This window comes from Anarrhichthys ocellatus, unplaced genomic scaffold (genome assembly GCF_004355925.1).
Source record: "Anarrhichthys ocellatus isolate YVR2014 unplaced genomic scaffold, GSC_Weel_1.0 scaffold24, whole genome shotgun sequence".
NCBI classification, from domain to species: Eukaryota; Metazoa; Chordata; class Actinopteri; order Perciformes; family Anarhichadidae; genus Anarrhichthys; species Anarrhichthys ocellatus.
The window spans coordinates 1,944,067-1,958,912 of NW_022280054.1; the positions used below are offsets into that span (position 1 = coordinate 1,944,067).

General features: G+C 40.1%; 1 protein-coding gene across 2 annotated transcripts in view; it reads right to left on the minus strand.

The window, feature by feature from the left end:
• Positions 1-2,865: 2,865 nt before the first annotated feature.
• dscaml1 (Down syndrome cell adhesion molecule like 1) overlaps positions 2,866-14,846 on the minus strand; it is a 92,370-nt gene continuing 80,389 nt past the window's right edge. Inside the window, exons 23-35 of one of the 2 annotated variants that reach the window (XM_031861170.1) lie at positions 14,042-14,159; positions 13,617-13,780; positions 11,905-12,003; positions 10,063-10,251; positions 9,681-9,809; positions 9,335-9,490; positions 9,034-9,189; positions 8,837-8,867; positions 8,576-8,694; positions 8,250-8,402; positions 7,880-8,074; positions 7,409-7,717; positions 2,866-7,020 (exon numbers count right to left, since the gene is read on the minus strand). In XM_031861170.1, coding sequence (XP_031717030.1) covers positions 6,470-7,020; positions 7,409-7,717; positions 7,880-8,074; positions 8,250-8,402; positions 8,576-8,694; positions 8,837-8,867; positions 9,034-9,189; positions 9,335-9,490; positions 9,681-9,809; positions 10,063-10,251; positions 11,905-12,003; positions 13,617-13,780; positions 14,042-14,159 — 2,369 coding nt within the window. In that variant the 3' untranslated portion in view covers positions 2,866-6,469. Of the gene's footprint in view, positions 7,021-7,408; positions 7,718-7,879; positions 8,075-8,249; positions 8,403-8,575; positions 8,695-8,836; positions 8,868-9,033; positions 9,190-9,331; positions 9,491-9,680; positions 9,810-10,062; positions 10,252-11,904; positions 12,004-13,616; positions 13,781-14,041; positions 14,160-14,846 lie in introns of both variants that reach the window. The other variant, XM_031861169.1, reaches the window with a different exon arrangement.

Here is a 14,846-nt window from a genome sequence, read left to right on the forward strand (position 1 = left end):
TGAGACAGCATGTGGAATGTTTAGCAGTCAAGCTTGATTGAGCATGTGAGCATGGTCACGTATTCTATGTTTGCTTATCGCGTCTCAGAGGACTGCAAAGGAAAGAAATATGATGTAAAAAACATCTGACTTTTGGTGCCTCTGGACTCAAACAGAACCACTCAAATATTACAATAGAATAAAATGAAGTTGAGTGCATTAGACTCAGTTAAACAATGACCTTTTGGCCCAAAGGAAATCAATATTAGGGAATCAATAATGCCTTACATATAGATCAATACTGTCCACAAATGCAGTTATTTGGCTTCTCCTGAGGCTTTCATTATGGATTCCTGAAACAAAAAGCACATTTCAGTCCAAACTACACACTTCTGATGTTTAATGCCATACAAAATGTAGTACACCTGTCTGTGGATGTTTTGTGCATTTTTCTTAGTTTAAGGTAACTAGTTACTTTGATGTAGATCTTTATAAAGATGAAGGAAGAGCTGAGCAGGAAGAGGAAGGCTGGTAGTTAACCAAGGGCACAGGTGCTGAGATGAGAAAGCGAAAGAACATTAGCCCAGAATAACATAACGCACAGAGGCAGAGGTGAATAAATTCACCTTAATGTCTGGTAAAAGGAGAGACTGGACCTCATTGAGCCAGTGTGGGGGACTGAGCGCTAAACTGTCTAACTCATCCTCTGGCTTCCCTACCGCTGCTCCGCTTGAGCTGTAATCCCAATCAAGGGGATTTGTGTTTGAGGTCATCACACTAACTGCAGAAAGAAAGGACACACACACAGGTGCAATCAAACATATACATTCACACGTGCACATTCATTCCTTAAGGACTGTACATTTTGTACAGCTGAGATAGAGAATTTAGCAAAAGCACCTATGTGATTGTAATCTGTTTGCATGCATCTGATTTTGTACTGTCAGATGTATGTGAACAACGTTACATTCAAGTTCCAGATAAGATGGTAACGTTGTCATGCATGTCCGGTATCTCATGCATCTTGTCTTTTATTTCCTTCTGTGCATTAGTGAGTGTGTCTTCTAACACAGTTGAACTGCTTCATTCACAGTTTGATGGCTTCAGGAGGAACAGCATAGGCGTGTATAGAAAGAGTAAGTAACACTGTTAATACATTTTTCTGCAATATTACTTCATTCAAATCATTGATTACTTGATTCAAATCAAGTGTCAAATCTGACTGACTCAAACTTCAAGCCCACTTGAATCAATGGCTAACATGAAAACAATGTGTTTCAACTTAATCATTGCTGCAGACTATGCCTCCATGGCTATTGCCTCAGCCTCTCTGGCTATCCCCTGTGTCCTGTCGTGCTCAGACTCCAATGCCAGCAATGGGACGTCCACCATGCCTGCTGTTCCTCCGCTCAGCCCCGTTGAAGTTGAGAAGGCCGCTGCCACCATCCAGACCCATTTCAGGAAGTTCCAACAGAAGAAACATAAGAACGGCAAGTAGATGGACAAAGAGGGATGGCGGTACCTGTACTGTGTGGGAGGCAAAAGGAAGCATGTGGGGACGTGCTTGAATGTGGATTCAACAATGGATGAACTCTGTGATAACACAAGCATATGATCAATCATATTCAAAAGTACATACAGTCAAATCTCCTTGATTAATGACACAGTATAAACAATAAAATAAGAGTAATAGCTTACATTTCAAACAGCGTAGTCATAATATCTACGATTTTATGTGAATTATGTATTATAATTCAGTGTACATCTGAATGAATGCTAGTTTTGATATGCTGTGATGATGCGAGTATGCTGTAAGTATATATAACCAGTGTTTGAGCGTATTAGTAAAGAAGAAAATCAAAATCAAATAATTTGTAAACATGTGGGTCTTTCAAAAACAAATTGTACAAACCTGTTAATAAACTCCTCTGGAAGCCTTTGCTGTGTTTCATTGCAGAATGATGCCCTCTAGTTCTGAATTATATTAACATCATGTCCAGGTGTTGACAATAGAATATTAGCCTTTGTTATATATATACTGTATATATATATATATATATATATATATATATATACTGTATATATATGTATATAAACTTCATGGTTGTGAAATAATGAATAACAGCATCACAGTTCATAAAAAGATAGCTTTATTGCACAAGGTGTTGAGTACTCTTTTTCTGTTTTTGTTTGTTTTCATAGAAAAGAAAATGTAGAGTTAAACACAAGCAATTGCAAATTGAAGCAATGTTTCCCCATAAAAGTTTAAGGAACAACATCTGCATTTTTAAAATGTTTTAATTAAACCCCTTTTAAAATTGTTAAATTCACCATTTCCCTTTTTTTAATAACCAGCAAAATTTTCAGAACATGCAATGCTGCCGTCCTCCTCCCACCCCCCACCCCCAAAAATGTGGAATTTAAAAAAAGGCAAAATCCAAATCAAGCAACCTGTGACAAAGTAAAAAATCAAAATCAAAAAAAGATTTAAAAAAAAAAAAAACAATAAAAAAGAGACAATGCAACCAAATGCCCTGTAAAAGAAGAAATAAATATTGTTACCTATGCATGGTCCACTCTGATCGATAAATCAAGATAAAGCAGTGTCTGTATAGTTCTATAGTTTCTCATTAAGTCCTCTTCTGTTTCATTACAATAACGTCAGTTCAAAGTTTACATTGTGCCCTGGTTTCTAGTGAAGATGTCGAAAATAGTACTCATTTATACAAAACACTTTCCTATGTACACAAGTTTCCTATTATGGATAGAAATAATGTTTAACAAGTGGGCAAGGGGTCCAGTGAGAGGGGAAGATCTGATTGGTGGAGCAGATGTGGAAAAGCTTGGGGAAGTAGCACATGTGAAGTTGGCCTCATGAACACAGACTCAGTTTTAAAAGTATTTTTATTGTATTTTAAGGAAAAATCCACCCTGAATCACTCATTAGTCATTGAAACATTGCAGATGTCTGGCCAATTAAGAAAGGCTGCTGCCAAGAAATGTTCTGCATCGGGAATAAAAAGAACTGTACCGTAAATGTTGGTGTAGAGTATGTTTACCAATCTGGCAGGATTGCATTTGCCTTGAAAACAAGTCAATTTTAGTTTTGGCCCTAAAATGAAATGTATGATGATAAAAGGACAACAAAGTCCAGAATTCACCAAAGTACTTCTGCAGTACTGTGCACTTCTAACAGGTCAGGGTGTGTGGAATTGAATACAACAACAAATATATTACACTTGAATTGAAACATCTTGGAAAACATTAAAGGCATAGTTTGATATTTAGGGAAATACGCTTATTTGCTATATTCCCGTGAGTTTTATAAGAAGATCAAAACATCTTAGAAAGTAACAAAATCCACCTGCCAGCATAAAATAGCTCACTATTTTACATTTTGTTTGTTTAGTCTAAGTGTAAAAACGTCTTCGCTGGTTGCCTGGCAGCCACACAATGAGGACAAGACTTCTCCCGGCCGTGAAATATTCCAGCACATAACCTCTGTAGAACCACAACTTGTCATTTTTACACTTTCATATTTTTATCGAACTCTTAGCGAGAAAGCAAATAAGCATTTTCACAAAATATAAAGCTATTGTTTTTAGCATTACTTTACATATTGTTCTCAGTAACAGTGTAAAAGTAACAAAGGGTGTAATTTTCCTTAAAGGTATACATTTCATATACTTTTAGCAAACTGAGTTTTTTTTTTTTACAGTAGAGGCAATTTCACTGAAGAATTGGGGAAAGCAGGTTGGACAGGAGTTAGTTTCATCACTCCATCCAATATCCATACAACTGTTTTTGGTCACTTAAACAAGCTTCCCCCATTTCCAAACTCTTGTTTTACTGAAAACAAGTATTTGCACAACTTGAAACATAAAGGCCAAAAGGAAAGGCAACCTACCCCTTAACACAGGTAAGCTTTTAATTCATTACTTTCCTGTTAGGATTCAAAATTAAAGGGAGCATAACACATATATGAGCAGTTCTAATCGTTACTGTGTGGTGTTTTTAATAGCCTGCAGTCCTGGAGTTTGGGGAGGACTCACTATGACACAGATAAGAAGCAGAAATACTTGTCGGTCTGTTTCTCTTCATTAATTATAGTCAGGTAATGGCATTGAGTTTGTGAACACACCTTTGGAAGGTACAATACAACATATTACAATAGGCTCACTTACTGTATAGGCTGTCCACACTCTCTGCACTGAGCCATAGACCACAGTTAACCAGCAACACAATCTCACACTATAATTTGACTTTACTGTGCTTGTCTTCTCAGCTGCTACCTGCTGCACAGGCATTGCAGCTGGAACATTTACAAAATCACAAGGGGGTCATAGTATCATTCCTCAAACCTCCGTCTCAGCATTTAACTTTCTCTCATATCACTTTCTTTCTCTCAAAGTTCTCCGTCCATGGTTGTGCTACCCGTTTAAGCTCTTCTTTTTCATTTTTCCTTCTTGCAGTTTTTCCACTCCGAGCGATTGTCTTGTGATCTTTTAAATATATTTTCAATTAGAACGGCTTTTATATTTCTCTGCTTTTTTTCAATATTCATATATTTGCTATATATTTGAATAGAAATATATATGTACATACTTTTGAAAACAAACATATATCATATCTTTTTTCTATTGCGAGAGCCCTGATGTTACGTTTTGCCATTGCAAAACATTTGGAGCAACTCATTTTTTTTGGAACCATCTTTGTTATGGGTTTAAGCTTTGGGAGAAGAAATGGGGGGAAAAAACTTAGAGAGTTAGCAGATACAGTACCATGCATAAAGCTAAAGTAAATTTCAGTGAGGTGGAGGGACTTGAAAACACATCTTTTAGTTCTGGACGCCACTTATCTCTCTGCTTTGTAACCCCCTCTTCTTGTTTTCCTAACACAACTGCAAATTCTATCAACACTTGATCTCTCGGTCTATAATCCCGAAATCATTGTCTGTTCATCAATTTAAGATCACTTCATACAAATATGATTTTTCTTGTATACATCTCAATAAATTTGCTGTATATTTGCAACTTGTCTCTCCATTCAAGTTATAATGAACATCAAGTAGCATTTCTGCCTGTCTGTGCATATTAGACCTCTTCTCTTGTCTTTTTTAACTAGCCAGTATGCTAGCAATAGGTCACAGTGACACTGTATGGATATGATGGGAGACTGGGTGGGTGGGATTGACGATGGGGTAGGATAAAAAGGGAAAAATGGATACAGGTAAAATGAGTCAACAAAGAAAAATGGCATTGTGGTGCCATGATAATAAAAAGGTCTCTTGCTTTTTTGTTGAAAGGAACGTCTTTTATCCGTAATTGCTCCCTTTTGAACCAACCTCCTCTTTAGTATAATTTCTTAAGCATTTCTGTCAATCACACTTCAAAACAAACTTCAAAATGCTGGACCATTTTAGGATCACAATGTTACATCGTCATCGTTACTGTTCGAATCCTCTTCACAGGTACGAGTGGAGGGGGTTCAGTTTTGACACAGACGTCTGCCAGAGAGGTCAGCATACTGATTGATTTTAAAAAAAGTCCACTGTTGGTGTTGCCTGCCACATGTATTCATATATATATTTACACATATACACCCACACGCACACACACACACGCAGGCTTGTGAAGGTTACTGTTACATGGATCCATTCTAACGTTTTCTATCATATATCATCAGAAAATAAACAGAACACTGACGGGGGAATAAAAGGTTTGATTTCATCTTTCACTTGATGATGCTTGACATTTTTTGAATCTCCTCAGCTTTGTTTCTGTTTATAAAAGCATCAATTAACACCACTATGCTGTTTCATCCATTGCTTGTATAAGAAATTTCTCGACAATTTAAAACTGGCATTGAGGCGACAGTTGTTTCATTGCCTCTAATGTGTGAATCCATGATGGCGTAACCTCCCAGAGCCAGTGTAACACCAAGGTGGGTAGTTTATGCATACAGTAAAAGCATCCTGCAATGGCACAATGCTGTGATATGAGCTCTTTTTCCATCAGAGACCAGAAAAGTAACATATTTAAAAACCTAAAACACACTAGCAACCTGGCTCATTCTAGGACTGTCTTGAACAAGAAGACAGTGCACGTGGAAAGCATTTTGTGCATAAGTACTGTGTCCTTACCAGAAAATGAAAATATGAGGTGAACGGATAAATCATTTATGTTTTGGCAAGTGATTTCCAGGGTGATGAAATTAGGGATAGAGAAAGATGACACAATAATAATAGAAAGCAATCAGGCAGAAAGAAAGGCAAACCCCTGTGCTGTGGAGACCCAACTCTGACCCCTTCATACCGTAGTGTCAATGGGAACCCAACCAGCCCCCTGCAGCCTGCCACAGCGCAGGCACTGACAGATCAGCTGTGCATGTATATGTTCCTCACCCCACCTTATCATAGAGGCTTCAGGCAAGCGTTGGCTTGACCAGCATTCCATTAAGAGTTACAGTGACAGGCCGCGGTGATGGCAGGCTACACCAGTGTGTATGACTTGGAGTAGGCCCCTGCCCCTCCATCCCTCTGCTTCTGTAGTCTGCCTAAGCCCGAGGAGCTGCTCTCCAGCAGAGAGTCTCTGGATCCTCCCATCTTGGAGGAGGAAGACGAGGCACCTCCAGAAGTCCCTCCTGTGGCACCGGAGGATGATGCTGCAGCAGCTGCAGCAGTAGCAGCAGCTGCCGCTGCACTTTGGGCCATTGAGGAAGAAGAGCCTGGCATGGTGAGAGTCCTCTGGGGAAGTGTGGAGCTGCTAGAGCTAGCAGATGCCCCTCCGCTACCTCCACCACAGCCTCCTGTTGCTCCTCCAGAGGAAGTGAGGTTGGACAGGCCAGAGTGGCCCATGGTTAGGGCCTGCTGCTTTGCAGAGTCCATAGTCACATGACGGCCCTGGGTGTGGTATGCTCGCTGTGCAAGGCCACGAATAGAGGCTTCACGGGGTGGAACCACTGGACATGGGTCATGATGGTCCGACTGCTTTCGAAAGAAGGGATCTGACTTCATGTAGAGGGGTAGGTTGCAGTAGTCACCTGGATGGTAAAAGTTACATTTAATGTGGCAGAAAGAAATATGCAAAAAGAAACACCTATAGATAATAAACAGTTTTGCACACTATGAAACTGTGTATTCATCTAAACTGCTTATTGCCCTAGACTTTTCTGGCATCACTACGCTATGTACATATGAGCCATCAGTCAGAAACATCCTCTCTAAACTTAGCGGTATATATTGTTTATGTGTATTTTTATATTATATTATAATGTATAATTGTATCTACAAAGCCTGCTTTTGATTTCGGTATTAATTCATATCCCAATTTCTTTGTCAAACTCTTATTTAAAGCCATTTTAAATGTCATGCCATGGGAAAAGTATTTCTTAAAAGAACAAAGGTCCATGCTTTGCAGCAACCACTCACTCTTGGCGCGGTGTGGGATGGGCACAGCTACATTCTTGCCACGATCATAGTCCTGGGGTTTGGGTGGCGAGGCAGTGAAACGGCAGATACCGGGCTCTGAGGGTGTGCTCATGGACGTCATGCTATCTGCATTGTCATTGGTACCTGTGGTCATCTGGTCAGATGAGCTGTCAGAGATAAAGCACTCAGTAATCTCAAATTTGGCATGCTGCAGGTGCTCCTCTAGCTTGGCATGCTCGTATGCTCTTGCCAACTCCTCGTAAGTTGAGGAGGCGCTCTCTGTCGACACCATGCTGTTACGACCCTTATCTACGAAAGAGAAAGTAAAGGAAATAAAGTTAATCAGAGTATTACAAATGCATTTCGAGGTGTGTCCCACTGTAAAACCATATTTTCCTTTACATTTGACAAATAGCTTTACTTATAAGTGCATGTTAATGGCTGTAAGTGTCATTTCACCCATGTGCCAACCTGTATCCTGTGAAAGGCTGGCACTGTAGCTGTCACTCTCTGTGACAGTAATGCCATGCTGGGAGCCAACTGTGCGCCAGTCTGACGTGAGAGTGCGGGCTGGCGTGGAGGACTGGCACTTTGTCAGAGTCCACTGACTTGAGTAGCGGTTCCTGATGCTGTGGGCTGACTTAACACTCTTCCTTGACACTGGGTCTGGTGGGAAATGGAATGACGAAATAAGGTGGTTGTGCATGTGTACAAAAGAAGTTCAAAGCCAGGAAAATGGACAAGCATTTGCAAAACACTGTACAACTCCACATGCGACAAAACTGCTACAGTTACTTGCTTTTACTGATAAAAAGGGACAGCGAGGATCGAGAGCACTTACTGGTTCCTGGTCTTATGTCTGACATGTCAATCAAAGGACCGGTGTTCTGGATGAGGGCAGGGTGATGGACGGACACACCTGTGCAGAAGCTCTGAGGGTTGCCAGTTTGGTTGAACTCTGTGTCTGTCACAGGGATAGTGGCTTTGTCCTCACCTATAGGATATAAAAGCAATATTTCATAAAAGCAGCTATTGCAGGTTTAAAAAACTGACCACTATAAGTCAAATGCCTCCAAATGTTCATTTTACATTTGACATAAAGACCATTTGAACCAACGCTCATGCACGGACACGTGAACACACAAAACAATGCTCTCTTCCTCTCACCGATTTGCTTGATGCCTTCTTTGTCTTCAATCAGCAGCTGCACTCTGGGGATGTCAATGTGTAACCGTGGGCCCTGAGGTGGTCCCTTCACTGGGGTGTCAAAGCTGCGGTTGTTTTTACTAATCCAGAGATATACGACGAGCACACACACACACACACACAAACATTCACGGCTTAAACATTTTCGAGGAATTACTTTTGAGTTAAACTAAATAATATTTCAGACAGATTTTGTGCAAGATTGGGAAATAGCAGTCTTACCTGATCAGCATCTCTGCCAGGCTTTTGGCATCTACAGGGAGCATAGAGCATAAAAAAATTATATATTCCTGACACACAAATCAATCTAAATACAACTCTCGAGACTTTATTCAAGTTTCTATCTGAACTCAGCTTCAGGAATCTCTCTTAAGACTGCTTTGTTGTTTTTGCCAATTCCTTCCTCGCACTTCTCTCACCTCTTAGTCTCTTCAGCCTCTTTTCTTTGCGTTTCTTGCGAATGATGAAGAGCAGCGCAACACCTAGTGTGACCAAGATCACAGGACTGCCAATCGAAAACAGCTTCTTGACATCATCGTTCTTTTCCAGGGGGGATTTGATCGGTGGAATTGTGCCTGCACACGGGAAGAGCAGCGGTTACTTTCTGCTGTTTCACAATAACATTTTAAGGTATCCAGTAAATTGAATTTCTTATTAAAGTAGCAATACGACTGTTCATATGAATGGATTGCCAAACAGAGAAAGTCATCAACTCACTACCATCATAGTCCAGTGTTGCAAATTGGGAGCTCTGGTTTCCACAGCCAGCGCTGTTACAGGCTTTCATCTTCAACTCATACCAGGTTGCCTCACGCAGCTCTGCCAGAAACACATCTGTGGTGGCATTGGTACGTACATTCTGCCATGCCCATGTACCTGCATGAAGTACACATACCGTACCAGTGTTGAGTCTGATCTCTTTTCTCTCCTTATTGGTTTCAATTAAAAGATTGAAAGTTATCTCAAAACTAAAAATACATTTCTTTGTTAGATGCAAACTTTTCCTATTCGATTTGCTGCACGATACCTCAAACTACTATTGCAACTTGATAAAGCAGTGACCCACCTTCTGGTCTAAACTCCAGTATGACAGCGCTGATTGGACAGCCTCCACTAGCCCAACCCTGCAGGTTGAGGCGGGCGTGGCTGGAGTTAATGTGGGTGAAGACCGGCTGATCCTTGTTGAACTGGGGTTCTGAAGCAAAATCATGATGCAATTGTCCATTCAGATTACAATTGTACCATATAAAAGGTAATCAGACACATAAGAAAACATAGGCAGGCCTATGTGATTTAGGCCTGCCTTTTAGTCCTGAAAGTTCTGCCATTCTTAGAGCATGTTATTGCTCTGCCACTATTCCGCCATTCAAAGGAGATGTCTGCTTCGTCATTTGGGAAAACTGTATTCTATAAATACTCCTCACTTTTACCTATTCCAGGCTTCTCACCTCGCCCATGGGTCTTTGCCTCGATGATCTCACTGATGCGTCCAGCTCCAACACTGTTCTTTGCAGCCAGCTTTACTTTATACCAGGTGCCACAGCGCAGGTTGTCCAATTTGAAGGAGCGTTCACTGGAACTGATGAAAACATCTTTCCATTCCTCTGTGTTGTCTATAGAGTACTGCAGCACAAAACCTGCACACACACAATAATTATTATTTTCTTTCTTTATTACATAATTCTCTTTTTTTTTAGCTGTTGAGATAAAGAACTCATTTTGCACCAACCCAACAGAACATTTGACATTGGTTCCTCTACTGTTCACTAGATGGCAGTGTCACACTGTACTTCTCTTGGCCAGAACGGCCCGATTGGAGGACGGTCTAGCTGCTCTCTGTCTAAGACGCCATTAGTTACCTACAAACCCCAAGACTGGGATGGCGCTGACTGAGCATCTATGTAAATGAGGGTATGCAATGTGGTGACTGTTTTTATAATCAGCTGCCTTGGAGAGCCAACTCCCTGCTGCTGCGAGACACTTTACATCTAATCCTCCCTCTGTGGCCGTCTTTCTTCTGTGTGTATATAATTATGTATATATAATGTCTTCCTCTCTGCGTTTCATTGTAGTCTTTGTACCATATTTTTCCTCCCTCTCTCTCTAACAGATGGTGTGATTGAGCACAAAACATTAGAGAGGTTAATATGTGCAGATCCTGCAGGTTTATAAGTTTTATAGTCACCCTCTGTCTGTCACACAACAGAAGAGACCACAGCAGAACATAATGGTCAAGAACAGCACAACAACAAACTATTGTAGACAAGATTAGAACATAGCATCAGTTCAAACTGCAGGATTACTAGCCTACAGGATTTACTCTTCTCCTTATTTATTTATTCACAAGCTGCAAATAAGCCTCATAACCAGCTGAGATAAAAAATGTTTTATCTATAAAGGAATACTTTTCAGAAGACACTGCAGTAGTAATTGCAAAATAGCTGCTTAATGGGGAATGCTGACACTGTGCAGATGGCTTCACAGACAGACCTGCATTCTGTTATACATAGAAGAGAAACATATAAGCTTCACTAATGTATGAGACACTGGATGATGTATGCAAATACAGCTTGGTGGACAATCATTATTTGAACACCCAACAGATTATAATACATTACTTCCGACTTGCATGATTGTAATGCTTTCTCTGGGTCTTCCTGGCAGTATGCTAACCCACATGAATAACACAAAAACATTATATTGTTGCAGCTTTTGGTGGCTTTAAACTATAATTAAATGAATGATTCAAAGAGATGTTTTTGAATCTAATCAAATTCATTTTTCTTCATAGTTTTAACAGCCATTTCTGGACCAAGTCTTTCTGGGTGGAGTTATGTCTTAAGCCACTTGCTTCAAAGTTTCATAAAGGTATAAAGAGCAACAAGGAGTCTGACAAATGACCCTGGATCACCTTCATACTGACACATAGCATGAACAAAGAAAAGGAATTAAAACACATTTGAAAGCATGCCCATTCAGGCACACAGAAATCACCAACAACAAGATAATCAAACAGACACTTAGCTTCCAGGGAAAAATAAAACCAGAAGGCTAATCAATAAACTAATAGATCAGTATGCACACTAACAATGCGCCAGTTAAAAGAGCAAGAAAACACGTACTAAGATCAGAGGTCAAAAGAAAATCTTTTTCACATTCACATTTTATGTAGAAACCCGACTCAATGACCTAAGGCAAAACTTACCTTTACCTTTAGACACATTGGCAACAGACAAGAAGAAAGAGATGCGAGTTTAGAGAAAGACAGACAGAAGGACAGGGCCACGTACCTCTGATAGAGCTGCCTCCGTTGTCCCCTGGTATCCAAGCCAGAGTGATGGAGGAGGTGGAGGTGGTGGAAACGGTTAGACGAGGCTGGTCTGGAGGGACTGAGGATGAGACACAAAAAGTTAATGGTTCAATACTACTTGCACTATCTAGACATATAACTAATGAACAAATTATATGCCCATATCTCCCATTTTTAAGTCAAATATTTGAAAAGGCTATTTTTCAACAGCTAAACAACTTCTTGATGTCTTTCAATGTTTTCGACGCCAATGATCCACTTAAACACAGACAGTGGCAACATTTCTGTCATAGTATTATTTGATCTCAGTGCTGAATTTGCTACGGTCGACCACAATATACTACTAGACCAAACAGAAAACTGAGTGGGATTTTCTGGGACAGCACTAAATTGGTTTGAATCCTACTTAAAGGACAGGGACTACTTTGTGTCTATAGGTAACTACACATCTGGATGGACAAATCAGACATGCATAGTTCCCAAAGGCTCTATTCTAGGCCTCTTAACATCTACAGTACATGTTTACACTAGCTCAGATCATGGAAAACAACAAAATAAGTAATAATAATTATGCAGATGAAACACTCATTTACATAACCACATCATCAGGGGATTATGGTCCCATATAATCACTGCACATGTTAATGCATTGAACAAATGATTGGATGTGGGAGACTTTTCTTAAATGAAACAAAGATCAAACTGTGGTAGTAGTTTTTGGTGCCACGGAGGAATGTTTTAAAGTCAGCGCTCAACTTCAGTCTGCAATGCTAAAAACCACAAACCAAGACAGAAATCTAGGTGTAGTCATGGACTCAGACCTGAATTTCAACAGCTACATTAAGACAAATAGAAAGTCAGACTACTTCCACCGTAAGATTTTATCAAGGATTAAAGGACTTATTTATCAGCAGGACTTGGAACAACTTGTCCATGCATTTATCTTCAGCAAACTCTACTACTGGAACGGTGTCTTCACAGGTCTCCCTAGCAAATCAATTAGACAGCTGCAGCTGATTCAGCAAGCTGCTGCTCCAGTCCTCACTAAGACCAAGAAAGTGAACCACATCACTCCGGTTCTGAGGTCTTTACACTTGCTTCCTATCTGTGCAAAACAAATGATTTTATGATACTATGTTTGGTTGGCCCTACACTGAATCGTGTAGGGCCAAAATACACCACACACCTCACAACATCTGGGACAGGTCTGGTTTCTGTCCCCAGAGTCAAAACTAAACGTGGAGAAGCAGAGTTCAGTTGTTACGTGCTAGTCAGCCGCAATCCCCACTTCTTTTAAATCAAAGCTGAAGATTTTTCTGTTTGCCTTTTATTAGACCATTTTTTTACACAGCAATGTTTTAGCTTGTTTTTGTTTTCTATTCTCTTGATTCTTAAATTTTAAATTGTATTTACATGAATGTGTTTCTTTTGCACTCTGTCTCCGTCTGTCTTTTGATTTAAAGCACTTTGAATTGCCTTGTTGCAGAAATGCTGTCTAAATAAACTTGCCTTGTACTAAGATATTATTATTATTATTATATTATTATTTTTTTAGGTGGTTAAAATGTATTACAGTTTCTCATTTTCAGCAAGAACAGCAGGCATATAAGTAAGTTGCAACCACAGTTGAATGGACCAAATTAAATAGCCTGAAAGGTACGGGTATTAATGCCATTATTGCCACTTTCGTACCTTGTACCAAAAGGTTGACAATGATGGTGTCAAAGCCCAGCGTGTTGGTTGCGGTGCAGGTGTAGTAACCAGAATCTTCAGCTTTGACAGAGCGCAGCACCAGTGTCCCATTGGCCAGAATGAGACGTTGTCCATCTAGAGACACTGGGATGGCTGTGTCCTCACTAACAGAGAGAGAAAGAGAGAATCATAGGAGGACGTCATCAACGATTCTTTCTAGTGACAAAAGGTTATTTATTTTGTTTCAAGTGTTAGGCTGCAAAATTGTCCAAAAGCATCCGTTCAACATGATCTGAGTTTGTGTTCCAGAGCTGCATAACATTTGTTTAAAGATACCAAGATACTTAAATACTAATTCACTCTTAGATGCATCACAGCAGCACCATAAACTCAGCTTTACATAACATTTCTGGGGAGGATATTACCTGTCTTTGGTCCATTTTATAGTAGGTGTAGCTTCTCCTACTGAGCTACAGGGCAGTCGCACCTCCTTCATCCAGGGAGTGGTCACTGTGCCCCCAAATGACAGGATCTTAGCGGGGGCTGGTGGAAGATGAAGAACGAAATGTAAAAATGAAAGGTGTATGAAGGCAGAGCGATTGAATAAAGACCATTCGAGCTGTTAGCATTAACATGTAGACTAAAAAGGCAATAGACTAATTAATATGTACCAATCGGTTAATCTTGCCATTGTCAAATAAACAATGTTTAAACACGATAAACAAATGCAGTAGAGGTGTCAGAATGTGTTAAATCAATACAGGAATGTAATGGTTTATATGCAATTGATTTGTTTTCAATTTAGGATTCTTTCAATAAACAGGATTTACTAGCAGAAGTGTGTAATGTATTTACCATGATTCACACTTGGTGGAAAATAAATTGATGTGAAATGTGACATTGTCCAGCAGAGAATAGCGTATGTGTAAGAATATAAGACAGGACAAGGGTTGAGCAGAGAGGATATTAAAAAAAAAAATCTATTCAGGCACATAACCCTCTTTTTCTCTGTCAATCCCCCCCACCCGCTCTCTCCTTCTCCTTTTCTTTCTCAAGCTTGGCATCTTAATGCAAGTGCTCTAGTGCACTTATGTTAAGGTTGAATGAAGTATTGAGTGGGCAAGCCTGAAGCACACTGCCTTTTACAGCTGCCGATCAGCTGACGCACCCACCCGTACGAGTGCACACACACACACACACACACACACACACACACACACACACACACAC